Source organism: Octodon degus, unplaced genomic scaffold (assembly GCF_000260255.1).
Source record: "Octodon degus isolate 3935 unplaced genomic scaffold, OctDeg1.0 scaffold00018, whole genome shotgun sequence".
Taxonomy (NCBI): Eukaryota; Metazoa; Chordata; class Mammalia; order Rodentia; family Octodontidae; genus Octodon; species Octodon degus.
Window position 1 is genome coordinate 20681056 of NW_004524594.1, and position 18062 is coordinate 20699117.

The window sequence follows — 18062 nt, forward strand, 5'->3', positions numbered from 1 at the left end:
TTGTTTCCAAGATCTGGCTATCACAAATTGTGCTGCTATAAACATAGGTATGCATATATCACTATGATATGATGCTTTCAGTTCCTCCGTATGATGCTTTCAGTTCCTCTGTAAGGCTCTTAAATGGGTCTTGGCAGCACTTCTGTCCCATGTCCCCATAATCACATCAGCATTCATATCTAAAATTACCAAAGACTCAGGGTGAAGGTTTTGTAGTAATCTGTGGCTCTCCCTGGCCTAACTCCAGTCACAACCAAGGGTGACCTCAGAGGTCCTGCCAGCCAGGATGGGAACATCAAATGTTTCTGCCAAGAAACCCTCTGTGTGGACCTCAGCACAGGGTGTGTGTGGCATGTGGCTTAGAGAGGGGTGGGACAGTGTCAGACTATCACAGAGGGACCATGGTGTGGGGGTCTTCTGCTTCCCAGGAACTCGGAGGGGCTCAATGCCCATGAAAGATTAGTAGCCAACCTTGAGTGGTACTGATTTTGTGCCAGGAGCTATGGCCTGCATACTCTCTGGCCACGTGATCCTCTCAGTAACTACACTTCCATGCTGCTTGTGCCTCAAAGGGCTTCAGAGAGTTTAAGGAACCTACCAGAGGTCACACAGTAAGTAGGACAGTAAACAACTGAATGAATCTCAACACTGGATTGAGTCGCCTCCAATCTTCTTGATCAGAAAATTTGGAGCACAACTGAGTTACATGTTGTTACAGTACAGGATTTCCTATGCCCCGAGTCTTCACTGACCTTGAAAGGCTAGGGCCAAAATGTTGACTGACCTTACAGCCCTTCCTTTTCTCCAATTTTGATCTGCTCCAATGGAGCTCATCTGGCTCCTCCTCCATCTCCAATGGAGGCTCCTGCTCATCTGTCACCCTTCCTCTTGGGCACAGGCAGGCCCTTATCTGGACCTGGGCACTCAGAAGGTGGGGGTGGAGGAGTAGAGCGCAGGGTCTGTGAGGGCTTCCTCAGGGGGCAGTACTTGCTGCCGTGATCTAGATGGTCTGCATCTTGTTACCCTCTGGGGTTTTTTCTACTCATTGGTAACTCCCTGCCACCCCTCCAGCAGGCACTCAGAGCGGCTTCTCCCAGGTTGCCCTACCTGCTGCCCTGCTGGCTGTGGCAAGAAGGTTATGAGAACAGGGCAGCTCGGGGCACAGGAGTGGGCAGGTGTGTGAACACACCCATGCCTGGTGTGGGCCAAGAGTCTGGTGGGGCAGGCTCCTAGGAGGAGCAGGGGATTGGCATAGGCAGAGATAGGGGTGAGCAGGGAAGGAGCAGAGTCGGGCATCTGCAGGAAGAATGTCGAACAAGTGTGCAACCAAGGGTGCGGACCCGGAGCCCATGCTGGGGTATGTGGGGCTGTAGGGGCAAGGGCCAGGGGCAGAGGAGCCTTAGTTTAAAAGGCCAACGTCAGAATGGAGGCTGGGGGAATGGAATGCAGGGCTGAAGGAAAGGGGCATGGGGTGTGTGTGTGTGTGTGTGTGTGTGTGTGTAGGAATGGAAAGGAGTCTAAGGCAGAAGGGTGACAGTCTGGTCTTGGAGGCTTGGAGCACAGAGGGGAAACCTAGTTCTGCCCTAACTGTACTATGTACTATGCATGATGCACAATGCACTATGCACTTTGTACTATACCCAGGCTTCCTGGGCACCCTTTTCCTGTGACGGTCAGGCCCTGGGCAAGCACCCAGCATTCAGACCTCTGTTCTCCAGGGGGAGCACCCTCTCGGAGACAGCCATTAGGACGATGAGGATCAGGGCAGGGGTCACCAGAGTTGTGATCACTGTGTGTCCTGGAATAGGGGGTCCAGAGGCAGGGACTGAGCCTTGGATTTCAGTAGCTGAAAACTCGATTCCCTGCTCACTCCCAGTTCTGGAAGAATCCCATGAGCACTGCAGGGAATGTAGAAGAGACTGAAGGACACTGGGGAGATCAGGACACGTTGGCACACGGTCACGGTGTTGGCAGGCCGAGAGGTCTGTGGGGCCAACCAGGCCAGCGCTGAGCCCCTCACAGCATCAGGGAGGAGGGCAAACCAGGCGATCTCTTGGAGGGACAGTTTCCTCATTCTGTGAAGTTTAAACTAAATGATGCTTGAAAACCAAAACAAAACAGACGAGCCAAAACCCTTAGCTCCAAAGGGCTGCTTGCCCTCCAGACTTTGTTCCGAGCTGTGCTCCTTCCCGGTGGGAAGCTCCCAGCTCCCTGGGCTGCGCCAGCCCCTGTGGGGCCTTTGCGGGTGCGGGCCCCTCATCCTGAATCCCCTCCCTGCCTTCCTACTGCCCCCTGACCGGCTGCCGGGTCTCTGGCCAGGCTGAGGAAGGAACCTCCGGTGCCTGGAGCCTGGCTGTAATTATAGCTGTGTACCATGGAATAATTGAGGTTTCCAGTGTGTATAACCATGAGCCTCTGAGATGAGGATGCAGCTAGGTGTGCAGGAGCCAGTACTGTCTTGGTTTGTGGAAGCACACGCCGTGCTGCGGGCACAAGGACAAAGCGGCCTCGTAATGCCTTTCTCAGCATGAATCTTAGTACGTAATGAAGGATGCCATTCGTGTTCAGTGAGGGCTAGTAGGGCCTAGGGCAGCCGCCTATGTGCCTAGCCAGCCCCTGGCCTGGGAAACCTTGGGTGCTTCCTCCCCGCTTGCGAGGCTGAGGAAGGAACTGCGGTCCAGGCCCAGCCCACGGGAATTTTAGGGAGCTCGGCTCCTGTGTGTCTTGTCAGACACTGCTGGCAACTCAGTGATTTTACCTCGCACCAGGTGTGCACAGGGAAGAGCCAGATGGTGTTACCTGCCTCAGCTGGTAAAGGCGACCACCCTAGGATCAGGATTCTGGGCCAGACAACAGGTCTCGGGGGTCCTCAGCTCATCCCAGGCCCCTGGGACATTCAGGCTCACGAAGGCTCCGGGTCCCTCAGGACCACCTCCTGCGCCGGCTGCAGGGAAGGCACTGCTGCATTCTCTCCTGTGCCCTTGATGGCCAGGCTGTCACGGGAAGGGCGGTGTGTCTGCAGGTTGGCTGGGGACTGCCCGGTATCTGAATCCTTCAGCGGGTACAGTCGTACTAAGATCAGGGACTGCAACCAGCGACTAGTTTGGAGGCTCTGTGACCTGTGTGGCTCGACAGTGACCTGCCAAGGCCACAGAAGGGTGCTGGTGCCGATGCTTCCCTGTCCCCCCGGCTGTGACTCTGATGTAAGGGTGCCAGACAGACTCATACAGGGCCACCCACTAAGCACACAGAGACACACCTGCACTGAGACACAGACACAAACACACACACTTGGAGACAGCCAAGACACAGATACACAGACACACCAACACATTTGTACTCATCCACACAGGCACACCCATACACAGACACACATAGAAATGTGTACACACAAAGAAACACAGACACACACATAGACATTGCTGTATCCACATATACACTCACATGTACCCATGGACACATAGGCACAGTGGCAGATGTACAACCAGACATTCATATGCACACACACACACACACACACACACACACACACACACAGGATTCACACCCCACTCTGCGGGGTAACTGGCAGGATCCTGTGTTGGGGGGCTTGTGAGCCAAGTGAGGTTGCCAGATGCAAGGCTGTTGTAGGCCATGAGGTAGGTGGATGGTGTCCCTGAAGATAGGGCAGCCCCCACCCCCTAACTCATACTACCTGTCCAGCAGCACGGAACCCTTTGAAGACACAGTGCAGCGGCTACGGGAGGCCTTCAAGTCAGGGCGGACACGGCCGGCTGCATTCCGGGAGGAGCAGCTAGAGGCCCTGGGCCGCTTCCTCCGGGAAAAGCAAGAGCTGCTGTATGAAGCGTTGGCCCAGGACCTGCAGAAGGTGACCGTGGCAGGGAAGGGAGGTATCCAGACAAGATCTGCTCTGTCCTTTCTAAGGCAGGGTCACACCCTTCATAACATCCCCGTCCCCTCATTAAGGTGTTTGTGTCTTGATGTGACTATGTTTCCAAATCTATTTCTGTCTTTTAATAGACCCTTCCCTCCAGGTAGTGGGTCACATTATACTAAGAGCTCACGAGCATGCACAGCCACCCTGTGAGACAGGCTATAAACACTTGGGAAACTGGGTCACTCACTTGCCCAAGGTCACAAGTGGAACTGGAGCCCAGGCAGCCCCGTACATTTCCCATGGGACCACTGTGAGACCCACTGGTGCCCTCTCCACTCTCTGGACTTTGGGCCAGCCACAAGCCTGACCTCCCATTCTATCTCCTCCACAGTCACCCTTGAACTCAGACATATCTGAGATTATTCTATGCCAGAATGAGGTAGACCTGGCCCTCAAGAACCTGAAGACCTGGATGAAGGACAAACCAGCAAGCAATAACTTGGTGAGCTCCTCTGGCCTAGTAGTGGTAGTAGGGGGTGGTGGACTGGGCCAGGTTAGCTCAGAATCCTTGCTGCCCTGACACAGGGAGAGTCAGTTTATTATCCAGGGACTCAATCACTCAGGGAGCTGAGGACCTGAGTATAGGGTGGCTGGGTGTGGGCAAGTCCTTGGCAGGGTCTCATGGTCTTTTCTGCACTTCAGCTCACAAAGTTGGACTCTGCCTTCACCCGGAAGGAGCCCCTTGGTCTGGTGCTTATCATTGCCCCCTGGAACTACCCTGTGAATCTGACCCTGGTGCCACTGATCGGGGCCATTGCAGCAGGTGAGGAGAGGATCCTTGACTCCTATGCCCAGTCCAACCGCTCTGTGCAAAGAGGACCCCTGAATCTCCCAGGTTGCATCTCCTGGAAAGTATGGGGTCATTAGCTTCCCCCACTGCTGCCCCATTGCCCCTGCAGGGAACTGTGTGATACTGAAGCCACCTGAAATAAGCAAGAGGATAGAGAAGGTGCTGACTGAGGTGCTGCCCCAGTACCTGGACCAGGTGAGGGTACCTGGCCCTTCAACACCTATTATCCTCCTACCCTTGCCCCTGATGGCCAGAACAGTCCTGTGCTCTGGACCTGCCCCCTGAGCTGCCTGTCCATCTTACAGAGCTGCTTTGCGGTGGTGCCAGGTGGGCCCGAGGAGTCCCAGAAGATGCTGCAGCACAAGTTTGACCATATCTTCTTTACAGGTGAGAGTGGTGCTGGCCAGGCTCCTGGAGCAGGAGACAGCACAGGACAGAGTGGGAAAGAATTGGAGGGAGGAGCCTGTAGTTGGTGGTAAGGAACAAATCAAGAGTTAGAGGTGTCCCGGGAGTAATTAATAGGCAAGCTGACCATGACTCCGAGAATTGTTGGGTCTAGGGATGACTGTGCTGAAGACAGATCCACTGGGTGGCACAGGACAGGTGCTAGGCCATGGAGGGCCTTGTGTGAAGAGATGGGCAACGTCATGTGCCTGGAGTGTCTAGCCCAGTGATGGCAAACCTGCTAGCGCTTTCAATGATACAAACAGCCCACTGCGATATCATGTTATAGGTTTGCCATCACTGATCTAGCCCACTGAGGACAGGGTATTTTGACATTCCCAGGGAGTGCTCGTGTAGGCAAGATTGTCATGGCTGCTGCCGCCAAACACCTGACGCCCGTCACCCTGGAGCTGGGGGGCAAGAACCCCTGCTATGTGGATGACAACTGTGACCCTCAGACTGTGGCCAACCGCCTGGCTTGGTTCCGCTACTTCAACACCGGCCAGACCTGCGTGGCTCCTGATTACGTCCTGTGCAGCCAGGAGATGCAGGAGCGGCTGGTGCCGGCCTTGCAGAATGCCATCACTCGTTTCTATGGCGATGACCCCCGGAGCTCCCCCGACCTGGGCCGCATCATCAGCCAGAGACATTTCAAGCGGCTCCACGAACTTCTGAGTTGTGGCCGTGTGGTCATTGGTGGTCAGAGTGATGAGGATGATCTCTACATTGGTGAGCCCTCCTCCTGATTCCAGAGTACAAATGCTCCAGACATTGGTGGTTCTGAGTCTGTGGCTCCCTGATGCTAAACTCTTGTCCACAGTTTTGGATCTGTTGAGCTCAGGCCACTGTTGTAGGGGCCCAGAGTGTTATTTAAATAATCTCTGTGCCATCGTCTGCTGTCCCCTGAGGAAAGGACCCCAGGTCCTGAGAGCCTGAGTCTGGTATCCTAGGAGGTCAAACTTTGGTCTCTCTGGCCTGGAGTCCAGGCCTGGTCCTGCCCCTGGGGACCATCCTGGTCACTCCACAAGGTTGAGCCACCCCTGTGCCCACAGCACCCACAGTGCTGGTGGACGTGCAGGAGACAGAGCAGGTGATGCAGGAGGAGGTTTTCGGGCCCATCTTGCCCCTGATGACTGTGAGGAGCCTGGACGAGGCCATCGACTTCATCAACCGTCAGGAGAAGGCACTGGCCTTGTATGTCTTCTCTAACGACAGCAAGGTAGGACTTATTGGGCTGGAGTGACAGAACAGCACCAATAGATACAAACTGGCCAGATCCCCTTGTACAGCCCTCTATGAGGGGAAGGAATTTAGGACAACAGTCACCTCAAGGGTGTCTAGGATCCAGGATGCCTGGAACCAGTGTCCTGCACAAGGTTGCCAAGCAGAGGGCTCTGGGCAGGATTGGCCAGCTGTCTGTCCTAACCTAGGTGGACTCCCTCTGCAGGAAGGAGTGTTCTAGGGACCCTCCTTTTCCTGTAGCATGCAAAGATTCTCTGTGGGAAGCAGAGCACCCAAATGGGGTTGGAGGCTGGCACAAGGCTGGGATCCCACAGGGTGGTCATAGTGAGCCCTACGTACTTTGCTGCAATGTCCCAACCGTACTTCTGGGCCTCACAGTCACAAGCCCGGCTTGATGCTGCAGGGTTTCCTCTGTGTTTGTATCCTGCTTGTAGCAACCACACTGCACCTGGACCACCCCTGAGAAGGCACCATCTCTTCCGGGGTGTATAGATGGGAGGCGATGGTTCAGTGGAGGTTACTGGGAGAAGCACTGGAGATCTGGTTCCGCTTCTGTCCTTTAAGATGGTCAGGTCTCCAGCTTTCTCTCTGATGATGGGAGCCCACTTCCACACCACCCCCATTTCTCCAGGTAGTAAACCAGGTGCTGGACCAGACCAGCAGCGGCAACTTCGGAGGCAACGATGGCTTCCTGTACATGACTCTGCCATCTCTGCCATTCGGAGGAGTTGGTGAGTCCCTGCCCTCCCTTACCGTCCAGCTTGCCACCCAGCTTCTCCAGATCAGATCTGCAAGTCTTTTCACTCACCGTTTGACTTGGAGCCTCTTGAGACATCAGTTTCCCTATTTGTATAATGCTTTGTAGGATTGCCTGGCTCCCTGAGCTCACTGCCAGCTGTGGGCTGTGGCTGGAGATGGTGTGGGCACTGGACAGCATCCTGGCTCAGACCCTTACTTCTTGTGCCAATGCAGGGAAAAGTGGAATGGGCAGGTACCATGGCAAGTTCTCCTTCGACACCTTCTCCAACCACCGTGCCTGTCTGCTTGCTCCCTCGGGCCTGGAGAAGCTCAATGAGGTCCGCTACCCACCCTATAGTTACCAGGCCCAGAAATTCCTGAGATGGGCCATGAGGTCCCACAGCTGCACCCTTCTGTGAGGACTGCCCATCTCCAGTGCCCATCAAGAGCTCTGCCATCTGCTGCTGGGGACTGCCTAGACCCTGACCTGCTCTGAGCTAACAGCTGCTGCCCACCTGCTCAGTGATTCCTGGAAGACAGGTGTCCAGCCCAGGCCATGAAGACCCCACTCCAGGGACTTTTTCTGAACAGATCTCCAGCTAGGCAGAGCCTCTGGTGGCTGGTCCGGTCCCTCTCTATATTGAAGTCCACTCTGAAGCCTCTTATCCCTCTGATTAGATAGATCTGGTGATGTGGAACCTCTGTGCCCCCCAGCTTGGAAATTTCTGTGGCTAGAGAAGATTCTATAAATAGATGAATGAATAGGATCCCACAAGGCTGAGCAATTGCTACCAGCTCCATGGACAGCTGGCGGGCCTGGGAGTCCGCCTGACCTGTTGTCATCAGATCTGAAATCTGGATCTGATCAAGGGTGGAAACTGCCTGGGGTGTGTCATTGACAAGATAAGGCTGTGTGGGGGACAAAGGGGAAGGAGTGCTTGACCCATTTATGATGTCTGCAGTGGGCACAGGCAGGGGACATGCATGGTTCCCTCATCTGTCCTCCCTGCTCTCAGTTCCCAGGAGGTGGCCTGGGCTTGCAGAACCTAATACTGATGACTTCACCTATCTTATGGGAACACTGAGGTCTAAAAGCAGGACAGGGGTTGAGCTGAGCTTACATGGGCAAGCAGGCGAACTGAGCAATACAGACTTACTGGGAAACATGGGGGCCAGCGTACAGCAGGTGGGCCCCGGGTCATTCCTGCCAGCCGTGCAGTGGACCCCAGGGGTTTCAGTGTGCTCTTTGAGGATTCAAAGAGGCATTGCTGCTGCCAGAGTGACGTGGATTGAAACCTGTGCCCTCCACACTGTTAGGATTCTTTATTGGACAATGAGATCCATGGAAGCAGAAATGGGGTCTGGCTCACTGGAGTGTCCCCAGTACCACAACGCTGATTCCCAGAGGATGTCTATGGATGGATGGACGCATGGATGGATGGATGGATGGATGGATGGATGGATGGATGAATGCACTGGGGTTGGGGGTTGGGGGAAGAGGGAGGAATGGTGCCAGCTTGTCTTTGCTACCTCCTGCCCATACTCCTTCCCAACCAGGCTACAAGCCCTCTGAGAAGGGGACTGAGTGTCCCTACTCGGGTGGCCTCAAGACAGGCCCCAGCCCTGACAATCCGAGTGTGGAAGCAGCAGGGCAGGCCCTGTGTCCACATGTCTCCAACCTGGTGCACTCAACTCCCAGTGGATCCCTCCAGCAAATCCCACTCTCCCTGTCCCTGCCTCTGTGTCCCTCCCAGGACCTTCCAGGTAACCCAGCTCCCCACATGCTGAATCATCAGCCTGCTCTGTCCCTTGTGCCCTGACTGTGTGGCTGGCATCTCCTGAATGAGGCTGTGTCTCAGCGGAGGCAGAGTCACCACTCTTTCCCTGGCTGTCCCTTCTTGTCTGGCTGCCCGGGACTGGATTCTACACAGCAACACAGCACCTCTGGAGAAAGCCCCAGACCTCTAAGTGGTTGCTTAGGACCAAGCTCTCAGCATGGGGCAAAAGGCCCTGCAGGACAGACCCCACGACACTGTTACTGTTAGTTTTGAGACTTGGAAAGGAGGCCAGGAAAGCCTCTGCTGGAGCCCCTCGATATGGGATGTGAACCTGGGAGCCCCTGCAGGTAGATGGGAGGCATTGCACATGCGGCGGATGGAGAAGGACCCACCCTAGCTGGCTGCCCAGTTAGAGGTGGCAGAGAAGCCAGTGGAAGACAGTCAGTGTCATTTCTCTGCAGGGTTATCTAGAAGGCTAGAGCCCTCAGCAGATCAGGGACATGGGGTGAGGCTACAGGAACCTGGGTGAAGACAGCACCCTCGGTGACATGGACAAAAAGGCCAGAGGCCCAGAGTTAGAACCTGGCCCACAAGATGGACAGTAGGCAAGGGGCTCCACAGCCACAGAGCCAGTGACCCTCAGGAGTGGCTCCTAGGCCACAAGGTCCTCTTGAATCAAGCTTTATAAATGTGGGGTTGGCTGAGGTTCTGACCCCCTTCTGAGCCTGAGAGTTCCAGACTGGAATGAAACTGTTGGACCCACTGATACCCAAGGCGTCACTGTCCTGAGCCTACACCCATCCCCAGGTGCTCTGTCTGCCCCCTGCTCCCTGCTGCTGACTGCTGCCAAGGCTAAGGCAGCCTGCCCCGTTTCCCAGGCAGCAGCTGAGGCCCACAGAGGGTGCTGACTTTCTCTAGGCCACACAGCCCATTAGAGATGGGTGAGCTAGAACCAGGGAAGGCTCCTTCCTTTCTACAAACACTCCCTGAAACAGGGAAGCTTGACTCCAGCCTGAAGCCTGTGTGGGCCATCAGGATAAAGACCAAGGCTTCGGAGTTAAATAGCAGGGCCTGGACACCCCTGCCTGGAGCAGAGAGGAGCTGAGGGGGCAGAGGATTATGTACTGACCCACTCCACCACTGCCTGGCCCTGCGGAGCAATGTCTGTCGCAATCATTCTGTTTCCTAGAGCTTCATCTGGCTGCCCGCAGGGCTCCTGCCACTGCCACTGCCACTGCCACTGCCACTGCCACCGCCACTGCTGCTGAAAGGTTCAATGACCTTCCACAAGGGTCCCTCACAGAGGTCTCCACCCCCTCCTGGGTACCCCCCAGCAAGGTGCAGCTGCCCTGGTGGAGCAAGGACAAGCCACAGTCCCCACGACCCTCAATCTGAGTTTAGGGAACAGGCAGTGCCAAACAGAGCAAAGGGCATGCCGAGGCCGCACACAGAGCTGAGTGGGATCCGAGCAGCTGCAGGGAGGGGTGAGCCAGGCCTGTACCTAGTGAGGCCCAGGTCAGGTGAAGCGGGTCTGGGACCTGATGCCTGCGGAGCCCCCGCCTTGGGGCCCAGCGCCTGGGTAAAAGAAGCAATGGATAACCAGGCTGGACATGGTCTAGCTTTTTGCCCAGTGACCTCTGGACCGTTTGGTTTTTGCTCAGACAGCTGAAGAGGGTGGGAGTGACAGGCATGTGGGCTGTGTACAGGGAACTTTCCTTTGGTCCCTCCCACACCCCCAAAGTCAGCAGGGAGATGAAGTCAGATCAGACATGCTGGCTTGCAATCCCAGTCTGCCTCCACTGTGCTGTGCCTATGTGAATTTTGTCTGAGTCTCAACTTTCACATCACATCTGTAAAATGGGTCTGTGAGTCATTTCCTAAAACAGAAAAATGGGGTAATTTTAGCTATCTTTTCCCTAAAAACAACTGAGAGTATTGGGTGAAATATTTTGAAGTTTTTGCTTGTTTGCTTGTTTTGAGACAGGGTCTTACTTTGGAGTCCACTTCAGCCTTGAACTTGCCATCTTCCTGCCTCAGTCTCTTGAGTGCTGAAATTACAGGCATATGAGGTTTTGTTTAAAGCATCAAAGAACCATAAAACCCAGAGCCCACAGAAAATACAACCTTTAGGATGAGGGTGACCCTCGCCTTGCGCAAGTTGCAAGGACTGAGGTGATAGCTAAGTCGGGGGATTTCTCTTCCAGTAGCCAACAAGACCCATACCTGGATATGAACCTTCATGGTGTGGCCTAATGACCAAAACCAAGTCACTGTCCCATAGCTGGCCCACCTCTTAGTGGCCTTAGGGAAGGCACCTCTGAGAAGGCCCAACTGACCAGCCAGCGGCACCTGGGTCAGGCCCCAGCTGTCACCCTTGACTGCACGTTGTGCAGTGGCCTGTGACCTGGCAGTCCGTGAAGCCAGAGCCTCCTGGGAAGTTTGTCATCCAGGTCTTCAAGGACTTTCAGCAAGTAAGTCTCCAAGGCCGTGTGCAGCTCCTGGTGAGAGTCCTGAGGGGCTTGGAGGCAGGGCTGTCCTTGTGCCCAGGGGAAGAACAGAGGGCAAGGACAGGAATCTGCCTCCAGGACCTGAACCATTCAGGCTGTGGCGCATGGGGTGGAGCTTGGGTAGGTGGGTGGGGGCCAATACTGTGCCCTTTGGCCACATGGACCTCAGCCCATACCACTCACCCCTTGCTGACCTCCAACTCAGCACAAACACTTCTTGCTCTGTGATCTTGGGCACATAAATACTGTGTGTCTAGCTGCAACACTCCAGCCCTGGTGATCTGGGGGAGCCCAGCCCTTCACTGGCAGGTAAGAAGCCTCCTCCCAAAGGCCCCTGTGTCAGCTCAGAGAAGCATAAGGAGTGGCTGAAGGGCTCAGGGATCACCTGGAACACAGACATGCCACAGCTAACGGGTGTGGCACACTCCACTCCCTATGTAGGCCTCAACTTTCTCACCTGTAAAATGGGCACAGTCTTCCTCTGTAGGTGTGCCTTGGCCAATGCGCATCCATGTCCCCAAATGTCTAAGCCCCTCTGGGCTTCTCTCCAAATGGAGTAGAAAGCTGTTCCAGAAGAGGAGAGGAAGGGCAAAAGGAGGGACTTCACACACCAGGCAGGACACATTTTAGGCGGGGGGTGCCTTTGAGCTGTGCCTCTAGGGTACAGATGGGACACAGCTGAAGCCAGCCATACCTGGCTGCTCTGCCCAGATTGGACTCCTCAGGTCCTAGAGGGCTCACTACCACCAATCCTGCTCTGAACACCAAGCCTTGTGCCTGTGCTCCAGTCTCCTCTGTCTGCCCACCCACCAGGTATCCCACCTCACACAGGATATACTCGATGCCTGTGCCCCAGGAGCCCCTGCGCCGTGTGGCTGTGACTGGGGGAACCCACGGCAATGAGATGTGTGGAGTCTACCTGGCCCGGCACTGGCTGCAGGCCCCTGGGGAGCTACAGCAACCCAGCTTCTCTGCTGTGCCCGTGCTGGCCAACCCAGCAGCCGCAGCCGTCTGTCGCCGCCACATAGGCTGTGACCTCAATCGCAGCTTCACCAAGGCCCTCCTTACGTGAGTGCCATGACTCCAGCTGCCTCTCTTCTCTGCTCTACTACCTCTCTGCTTCTACTGCTTGGTCCTTGATTTTCATTTTAGAGAAGTCCAGATCAATGTCACCTCCTCTAGGATGCCCTCCTTGACTGTGGGCTGGGGCAGGGGCCCTCTGGGTTCCCCAGACTTCAACCTGCTCTCAGACCAGCTGCATTTCAAGTGGTCTTGTGCCCCAGGCACTGCCCAGCCTCCTTCAGGGGGCATTCACCAGGCCCCACCTGCAGGCCAGGCCCTGGCTAGTAGGTGAGGCAATGGGAAATAGCACCCAGGTGTTGGCCTCAGCTGTTTGGGTGACAGAGAAGAGCAATCACAGTGCAGGAGGCTAAGTGAAGGGGTGGGCAAGCTACACACAGCATGTAGCGAGGTCATCAGCAGCCAGGAAAGACTTCGGGGGGGGGGGGATGGCCTTTCGCCTAATTCCTAGAAAGTGAGTAGAAGTTACCCAAGTAGAGAGAAGAAAGAATGAATTTGCAGCAGAGGGCCCAGCTCAGACAAAGGCCTGGCGATGTGACGAGCAGGGTGTTTGGGAGACGTGGTTGGGCGAGGACAGGCTGGAGGGTATGTGGCAGGCCCAACCCAGGGGGCCAAGGAGGGTACAGGCACACAAGTGGAGCAGGAGCCACTGGCCTGCACTGTCGCCTGCCAGCTGCACCAGTCCCTTCCCCAATGGACCCCCACAGACTGATTGTGCCTACTGGGCTATATCTCTGCTCCTGCCCCACAGTGCGAGCCCCACACCAGATGAGCCCTATGAGGTCACAAGAGCCCGGGAACTGAACCAGCTGTTGGGACCCAAAAACTCCAGCCAGGCCTTTGACTTTGTCCTCGATCTGCATAACACCACTGCCAACATGAACACGTGCTTCATTGTCAATGAAACAGACCTCTTTGCCATGCACTTGTGCCACCGCCTACAGGTGGCTCCAGCCTTATGTAGTCCCCAGAGGGCAGGGAGAGGGCAGGTGGGAAAGAAGGAAGAGGGGACCGAGCCTTGGCCACATTCGCCTGTTTCCCTGGGTTAATTTCCCCAAGGGCACAGTTCCAGGGTTGCCACCTCCAAGTACTCCAGGTCTTTGCCTGGGCCAGAGCAGGCAATGCACAGGGCTGCTCTGCCCTGCCTCGGTTTCCCCTCCCAAGTGGGCTTGGGTTCCTGATCTGCCCCTTCCACCTCCAGCTGCAGAACTCTGAGTCACCCTCCTGGATCTTGGTGTACCAGCCACCTGAGAGCGAAACATTCAGCCTGGACTCTGTGTCCAAACACGGAATGAGTGGGCTGCTGGGCTCTGGGGAAGGGGGCAAGGGTGGGATTAAAAGGGCAGGGCCATGGTTCAGGAGGCCAAGGCCCAGGAGTTGTGGTGAGACAGGGGGCGGAGCCTCACAGAGGCAGGTGGGGGGTGGAGGGGGCAACCCTCAACCTGGGGCTTGCAAACCCTAGGATGCCTATTATGACCTCTCTCCTTGCGGTCTCCAGCCATAGAGATCGGCCCCCAGCCTCAGGGTGTGCTGCAGGCCAAACTTTTCTACAGGATGAGATCCCTGGTGGCCTCTACTCTGGACCTCATTGAGCTCTTCAACCAGGGTGAGACCTCAAAGCAGGGAAACTGAGGTCCAGAGGAGAGAGCTGACTCCCAGAGCCCCAAGGGAGACAAGAACTGTCACCTCTCCTAAACAGGCACAGCCTTTCCAGCCTTTGAGATGGAGATCTACAGATTACTGGAATACATGGAATTTCCACGCACGGAAGAAGGGGACCTGGCTGGCATGGTGCATCCCCAGATCCAGGTGTGTGGGGGTGGGAAGGTACTGCAGTCACCTCCTGGGGATGTTGGGGAGAGCAGGCCTAGAGGAGGGACCAGGCTTCCCAGAGGTCCTCAGCCCTCAGAACCCAGAGAAGAATGGAGGGCTCGCTCCAGACCCCTTCTTGTCTTCCCTGGGACATCTATACTCAGGCCTAGCACTGGGGGCCATAGCCCCCTTGAAGGGCTGGGAGTGGTGGAGTCTATCCCTGAGTGTTCCTATGCCTATGAGCCATAGTCCAGCACATCCCCTCACCGCCTTCCCTCCCCGAATGTTCTAGGATGGGAAATCCTCCCCCACTGGGCAGAGGGTCAGTGGTTGGGAACCACTTCAGGGTCTCTATTGAATAGGGTCTCGTGAAGTTCCCAAAACTCTAGTCTCTATAAGTTTTATCTCTGCAAGTGGTATCTTACCTGAAATGACATTCTGGAGTAGAGATACCATCCATTCAGTGATTGAGGGTGGACAGTCTCAAGCCAGTCCTACCCATTTGCTTTGCAGATGTTAGTGGTCATTCTAGGTCATTTGCCTTAAAAAGTACAATCATGTAGCCGGGTGCGATAGGGCACACCTGTAATCTCCACTATTCAGGGAAATTGAGGCAGGAGGATCAAAAGTTCAAGGCAACTTTGTGAAATTGTCTCAAAATACAAAATAAAAAGGCTGGGAATGTACCTGAGTGAGAAGACCCTCGGTTCAGTTTCCAATACTGAAAACAAAGCGGGACAACAACCAGTCATGTATGTAACATGTCAGTGACATTATGCCCACCTTAATTTATATAACTATACTCTGTGATGTTTCCACAGTGACAAACTCACCTAACAGTACATTCTTGGAACTAACCTCTTCATCAAGTGGCCTGCCAGTACTGTACTACGTGCTAAGCACTGTTAACCTGCTTCACTTAGATCTCAGAATCATAGGAGAAATTACCCTTGTTTTATAGACAAAGAGGATAAGGAACACAGAAGTTAACTTGCTGAGGGTCAGGCAGCAAATAAGAATTGGAACCCAGGTTTTGAGCACTGAAATACCTGCCCCCATAACCATTAGGTTATACTTCCGCTGTGACAGCTGTCTTTCCACGGTGACTGGTGTCTACATTTCTAGACACAGTCACTTGGCATGTCACCAGATGCCTTGTCATATGGACCAAGGGAGAAGAAGGTGGGCAGGCAAGGCTAAGGATGAGTGGGTATCTCTTGGACGTCACTAGCTGGGGCTGTGGAGCACCTCGGTCCAAGGAGCCTTAGTCTTGGCTATCTTCCCAGGACCAGGACTTTAAGCCTCTGCAGCCTGGCACACCCATCTTCCAGATGTTTAGCGGCAAGGACGTGCTCTATGAGGGGGACTCCACTGTGTACCCCGTGTTCATTAATGAGGCTGCCTACTATGAGAAGAACATTGCCTTCATGAAGACAGAGAAGCTCACAGTCTCAGTGCCGGCCCTGCCTGTGCTGACCCCCAGCCCTGCCCACTAACCTCACCATACCTGCCTGGCCTCAGCCTTCCCATCTGAACAGTGGTGCTGAGGTACAGGGCTAAGCCTAGAGGCCTGGACACTATACTCCTTGTCAGGCCGCCCAATGCCAACCCTCAGTTTCCTGTTATAAAATGGAAAATGTTCAGGGGTCCATGGTTAATGTCCTCTGTCATGCACACCCCCTCTGACTAGGAAAGTAGATGGATAGAGGGAGGATTAACCATAAGGCCTGGGGCAGGCCTAGCCACATATGCTGTGTCCTGTGACCAGTATTGCTGCCTCTGTGCTCACAGTGTTCACACATGCCTGGAGGAAGAAGCCATATTGTACTGGGGACCCAGAGGAAGACTGTCTTGGTCTCAGGAGAGGGCCTTCCAGAGGTACCCACAACTCAGAAGGCCTTGAGCTGTCCAGTCCTGGGCCAGAGGGTCAGCATGTGGGACCAGAGATACGTGTCCATGTATGTGCATGTCCGTGCCCATGCCTACCCAGAGTGCCTGTTGGTGTGTGTGCATGTTCCCACGTACACATGTTTCTAGGAGCCCTAGTGCCAGGGGCTCTGTGTATCCAGGCAAACAGCCCGGATGTGTATTTCCCAGTGCTTAATAGGTTCCAATGCCACAGTGGTTCAGGAGACTTCAGGGCTGGGGTTGGGCACACCCAGAAAGCTTTCCAGCTGTCAGAGTACCCAGAGGAGGTGCCCAAGGTGGGAGCAGAGGAAAACCGGTGCTCCCCCATCACCTCCACCATCCCTAGGCCTCCCACACCAGAGTCAGAGGTAGAAACTGGCACAGGGTTCTCTCTTTCTCATCCAGGTGCCTAGAGGGCATCCACAAACTAGGCAGGCCAGGATGGAGCCTGGCCAGTGCCCCAGCCTGCCAGGCAGAGATGCAGACTCAGGGCCCAGAGCTCCACCCCCTCACAGCCTTGCTCCTGCAGCCCCCTGCACTCCCTGTCTGGCCATCCATCTCCCTGCGGCCATAGCTGCTACACCGCTGCCTCCTGGTATTGAGCGGTGAGATGAGAAGGTGTGAAGGATGCTGGGGCACCAGGGACAGGCTGGCAGGCAAGATGGATGAGGGGGCAGGGGGCCAGGAGACGCCTCTGGCAGAAAGGGCCAGCCAGGAGGGAGGGGCAGGCATATGTGCAAACATTTCCACCACACGGATGAAGGCGTGCCCATACATCTCAGGAGGCAAGAGAACCCGGGCTGGCCCACCTGTGCTTCTCGGCTGGCTAAGGAGGAGCCATTGAGAATGGGAGGAAACCGGAGCACCCCTATCGTCTCTCTCATTCCCCACCCACCATGCTGTGAATCCTGGGACACAGTGGCATGGTCGCACTTTCTTAGTGGCCCCTGGGAGCTGCTGGTGGCACCTCTTGCACAGAGCTCCACCTAGATGGGTGTGGGTCCGTGCAGCAGTCAGCTCTCTTCCCCTTGGGCCAGCCCACTCTCTCCATGTGGGATCCGCCCAGCTCTGCAGGTGGCAATCTGGGGTTGGGGGCTGAGCCACAGGGAGGAGAGGGTCTGCCCAGCCTGAGGCCCTGGAGCATCACACTCACGAGAAGCTGCCCCTCCAGGGCTGAGCCCCTCCTGTGCACTTTTCAGACACCTTAGCACCCACCTCTCCACAGGAGTCTTGGCCTCGCGTGTCCTAGCTGACATGTGCAGTCTGGCCTCAGACGATCCCTCATGGTGTCAGCTACCCAGACGGTCCAGCTAGGTAACTTATTCTTGGCCACTTAGCACAGGTCTGATAGCACCCTGAACCTCAACCAAAGGACTGGCACTAGCCTAGGGGCAGCCCACCCTCTCTGCCTCCCGCATGCCTGGCTCCAGGATGGGTGGGGGCAGCCTGGAGAAGGTACTGGGTCAGGCTGGAGAGGGACAGTGGACCAAATGAGGCCCACCCAAGGTCTCAGAGACTCCACTCATGCCTTGGTGGTGGCTAGAGCGGCACCATCACATGAGGACACTGCCCCCAGTTCCAAAAGGGGAAGGCTTACTGCTCCCCAGGCTGGGCTGGACCACTCCAGCAGAAAGGATTACACACTGAGGTTAGTTAGGGAAACTGAGGTACAGGGATGGCCAGGGGCCAGCCAACAGCATTCCCTTGTTCATGGAGCTGAGCTGTTGAGAGGGCCTGAATTCCCTCCCAGCTAGACCGGGGTTCCACAATCTGCTCTCAGTGTTGCTGCGGGCCGTGTTCCCTGCCCCTCCCCATCACACCCACGC

The 18062-nt window shown here is 55.5% G+C and overlaps 2 protein-coding genes across 3 annotated transcripts; both read left to right on the forward strand.

Annotated features, from left to right (window-relative positions):
* Positions 1-1273: 1273 nt before the first annotated feature.
* LOC101559630 (aldehyde dehydrogenase family 3 member B2) lies at positions 1274-8009 on the forward strand. 2 transcript variants are annotated; one of them, XM_004627137.2, is made up of 10 exons: positions 1274-1357; positions 3706-3868; positions 4269-4379; positions 4580-4700; positions 4837-4922; positions 5033-5114; positions 5514-5900; positions 6224-6390; positions 7045-7144; positions 7386-8006. In XM_004627137.2, exons 1-10 carry the CDS (start codon positions 1308-1310, stop codon positions 7568-7570), a joined length of 1452 nt encoding a protein of 483 aa, XP_004627194.2. In that variant the 5' UTR covers positions 1274-1307; the 3' UTR covers positions 7571-8006. The 2 variants fall into 2 exon arrangements, with proteins under 2 accessions (XP_004627194.2, XP_023566445.1); XM_023710677.1 differs by lacking the exon at positions 6224-6390 and having other exon boundaries at positions 7386-8009.
* A 307-nt stretch (positions 8010-8316) lies between these two features.
* Positions 8317-15977, forward strand: Acy3 (aminoacylase 3). Its single transcript, XM_004627337.2, has 11 exons — positions 8317-8337; positions 10119-10267; positions 10591-10603; positions 11323-11400; positions 11732-11745; positions 12250-12504; positions 13268-13460; positions 13718-13811; positions 14015-14122; positions 14216-14325; positions 15615-15977. The coding sequence occupies exons 1-11, from the start codon at positions 8317-8319 to the stop codon at positions 15822-15824; spliced, it is 1245 nt and encodes a 414-aa protein (XP_004627394.2). The 3' UTR covers positions 15825-15977.
* Positions 15978-18062: the final 2085 nt, after the last annotated feature.

What these genes read in the sequence shown, in the direction of transcription:
- LOC101559630 (XM_004627137.2), top strand. Translation starts at nt 1,308, where the DNA reads ATGTCGAACAAGTGTGCAACCAAGGGTGCGGACCCGGAGCCCATGCTG. An exon ending in AACCAGCAAGCAATAACTTG is followed by an intron (nt 4,380 to 4,579) that starts GTGAGCTCCTCT and finishes TCTGCACTTCAG; the next exon opens with CTCACAAAGTTGGACTCTGC. An exon ending in TCTGCCATTCGGAGGAGTTG is followed by an intron (nt 7,145 to 7,385) that starts GTGAGTCCCTGC and finishes GTGCCAATGCAG; the next exon opens with GGAAAAGTGGAATGGGCAGG.
- Acy3 (XM_004627337.2), top strand. Translation starts at nt 8,317, where the DNA reads ATGGGGGCCAGCGTACAGCAG. An exon ending in TGGGGGCCAGCGTACAGCAG is followed by an intron (nt 8,338 to 10,118) that starts GTGGGCCCCGGG and finishes TCTGTTTCCTAG; the next exon opens with AGCTTCATCTGGCTGCCCGC. An exon ending in ACTTGTGCCACCGCCTACAG is followed by an intron (nt 13,461 to 13,717) that starts GTGGCTCCAGCC and finishes TTCCACCTCCAG; the next exon opens with CTGCAGAACTCTGAGTCACC.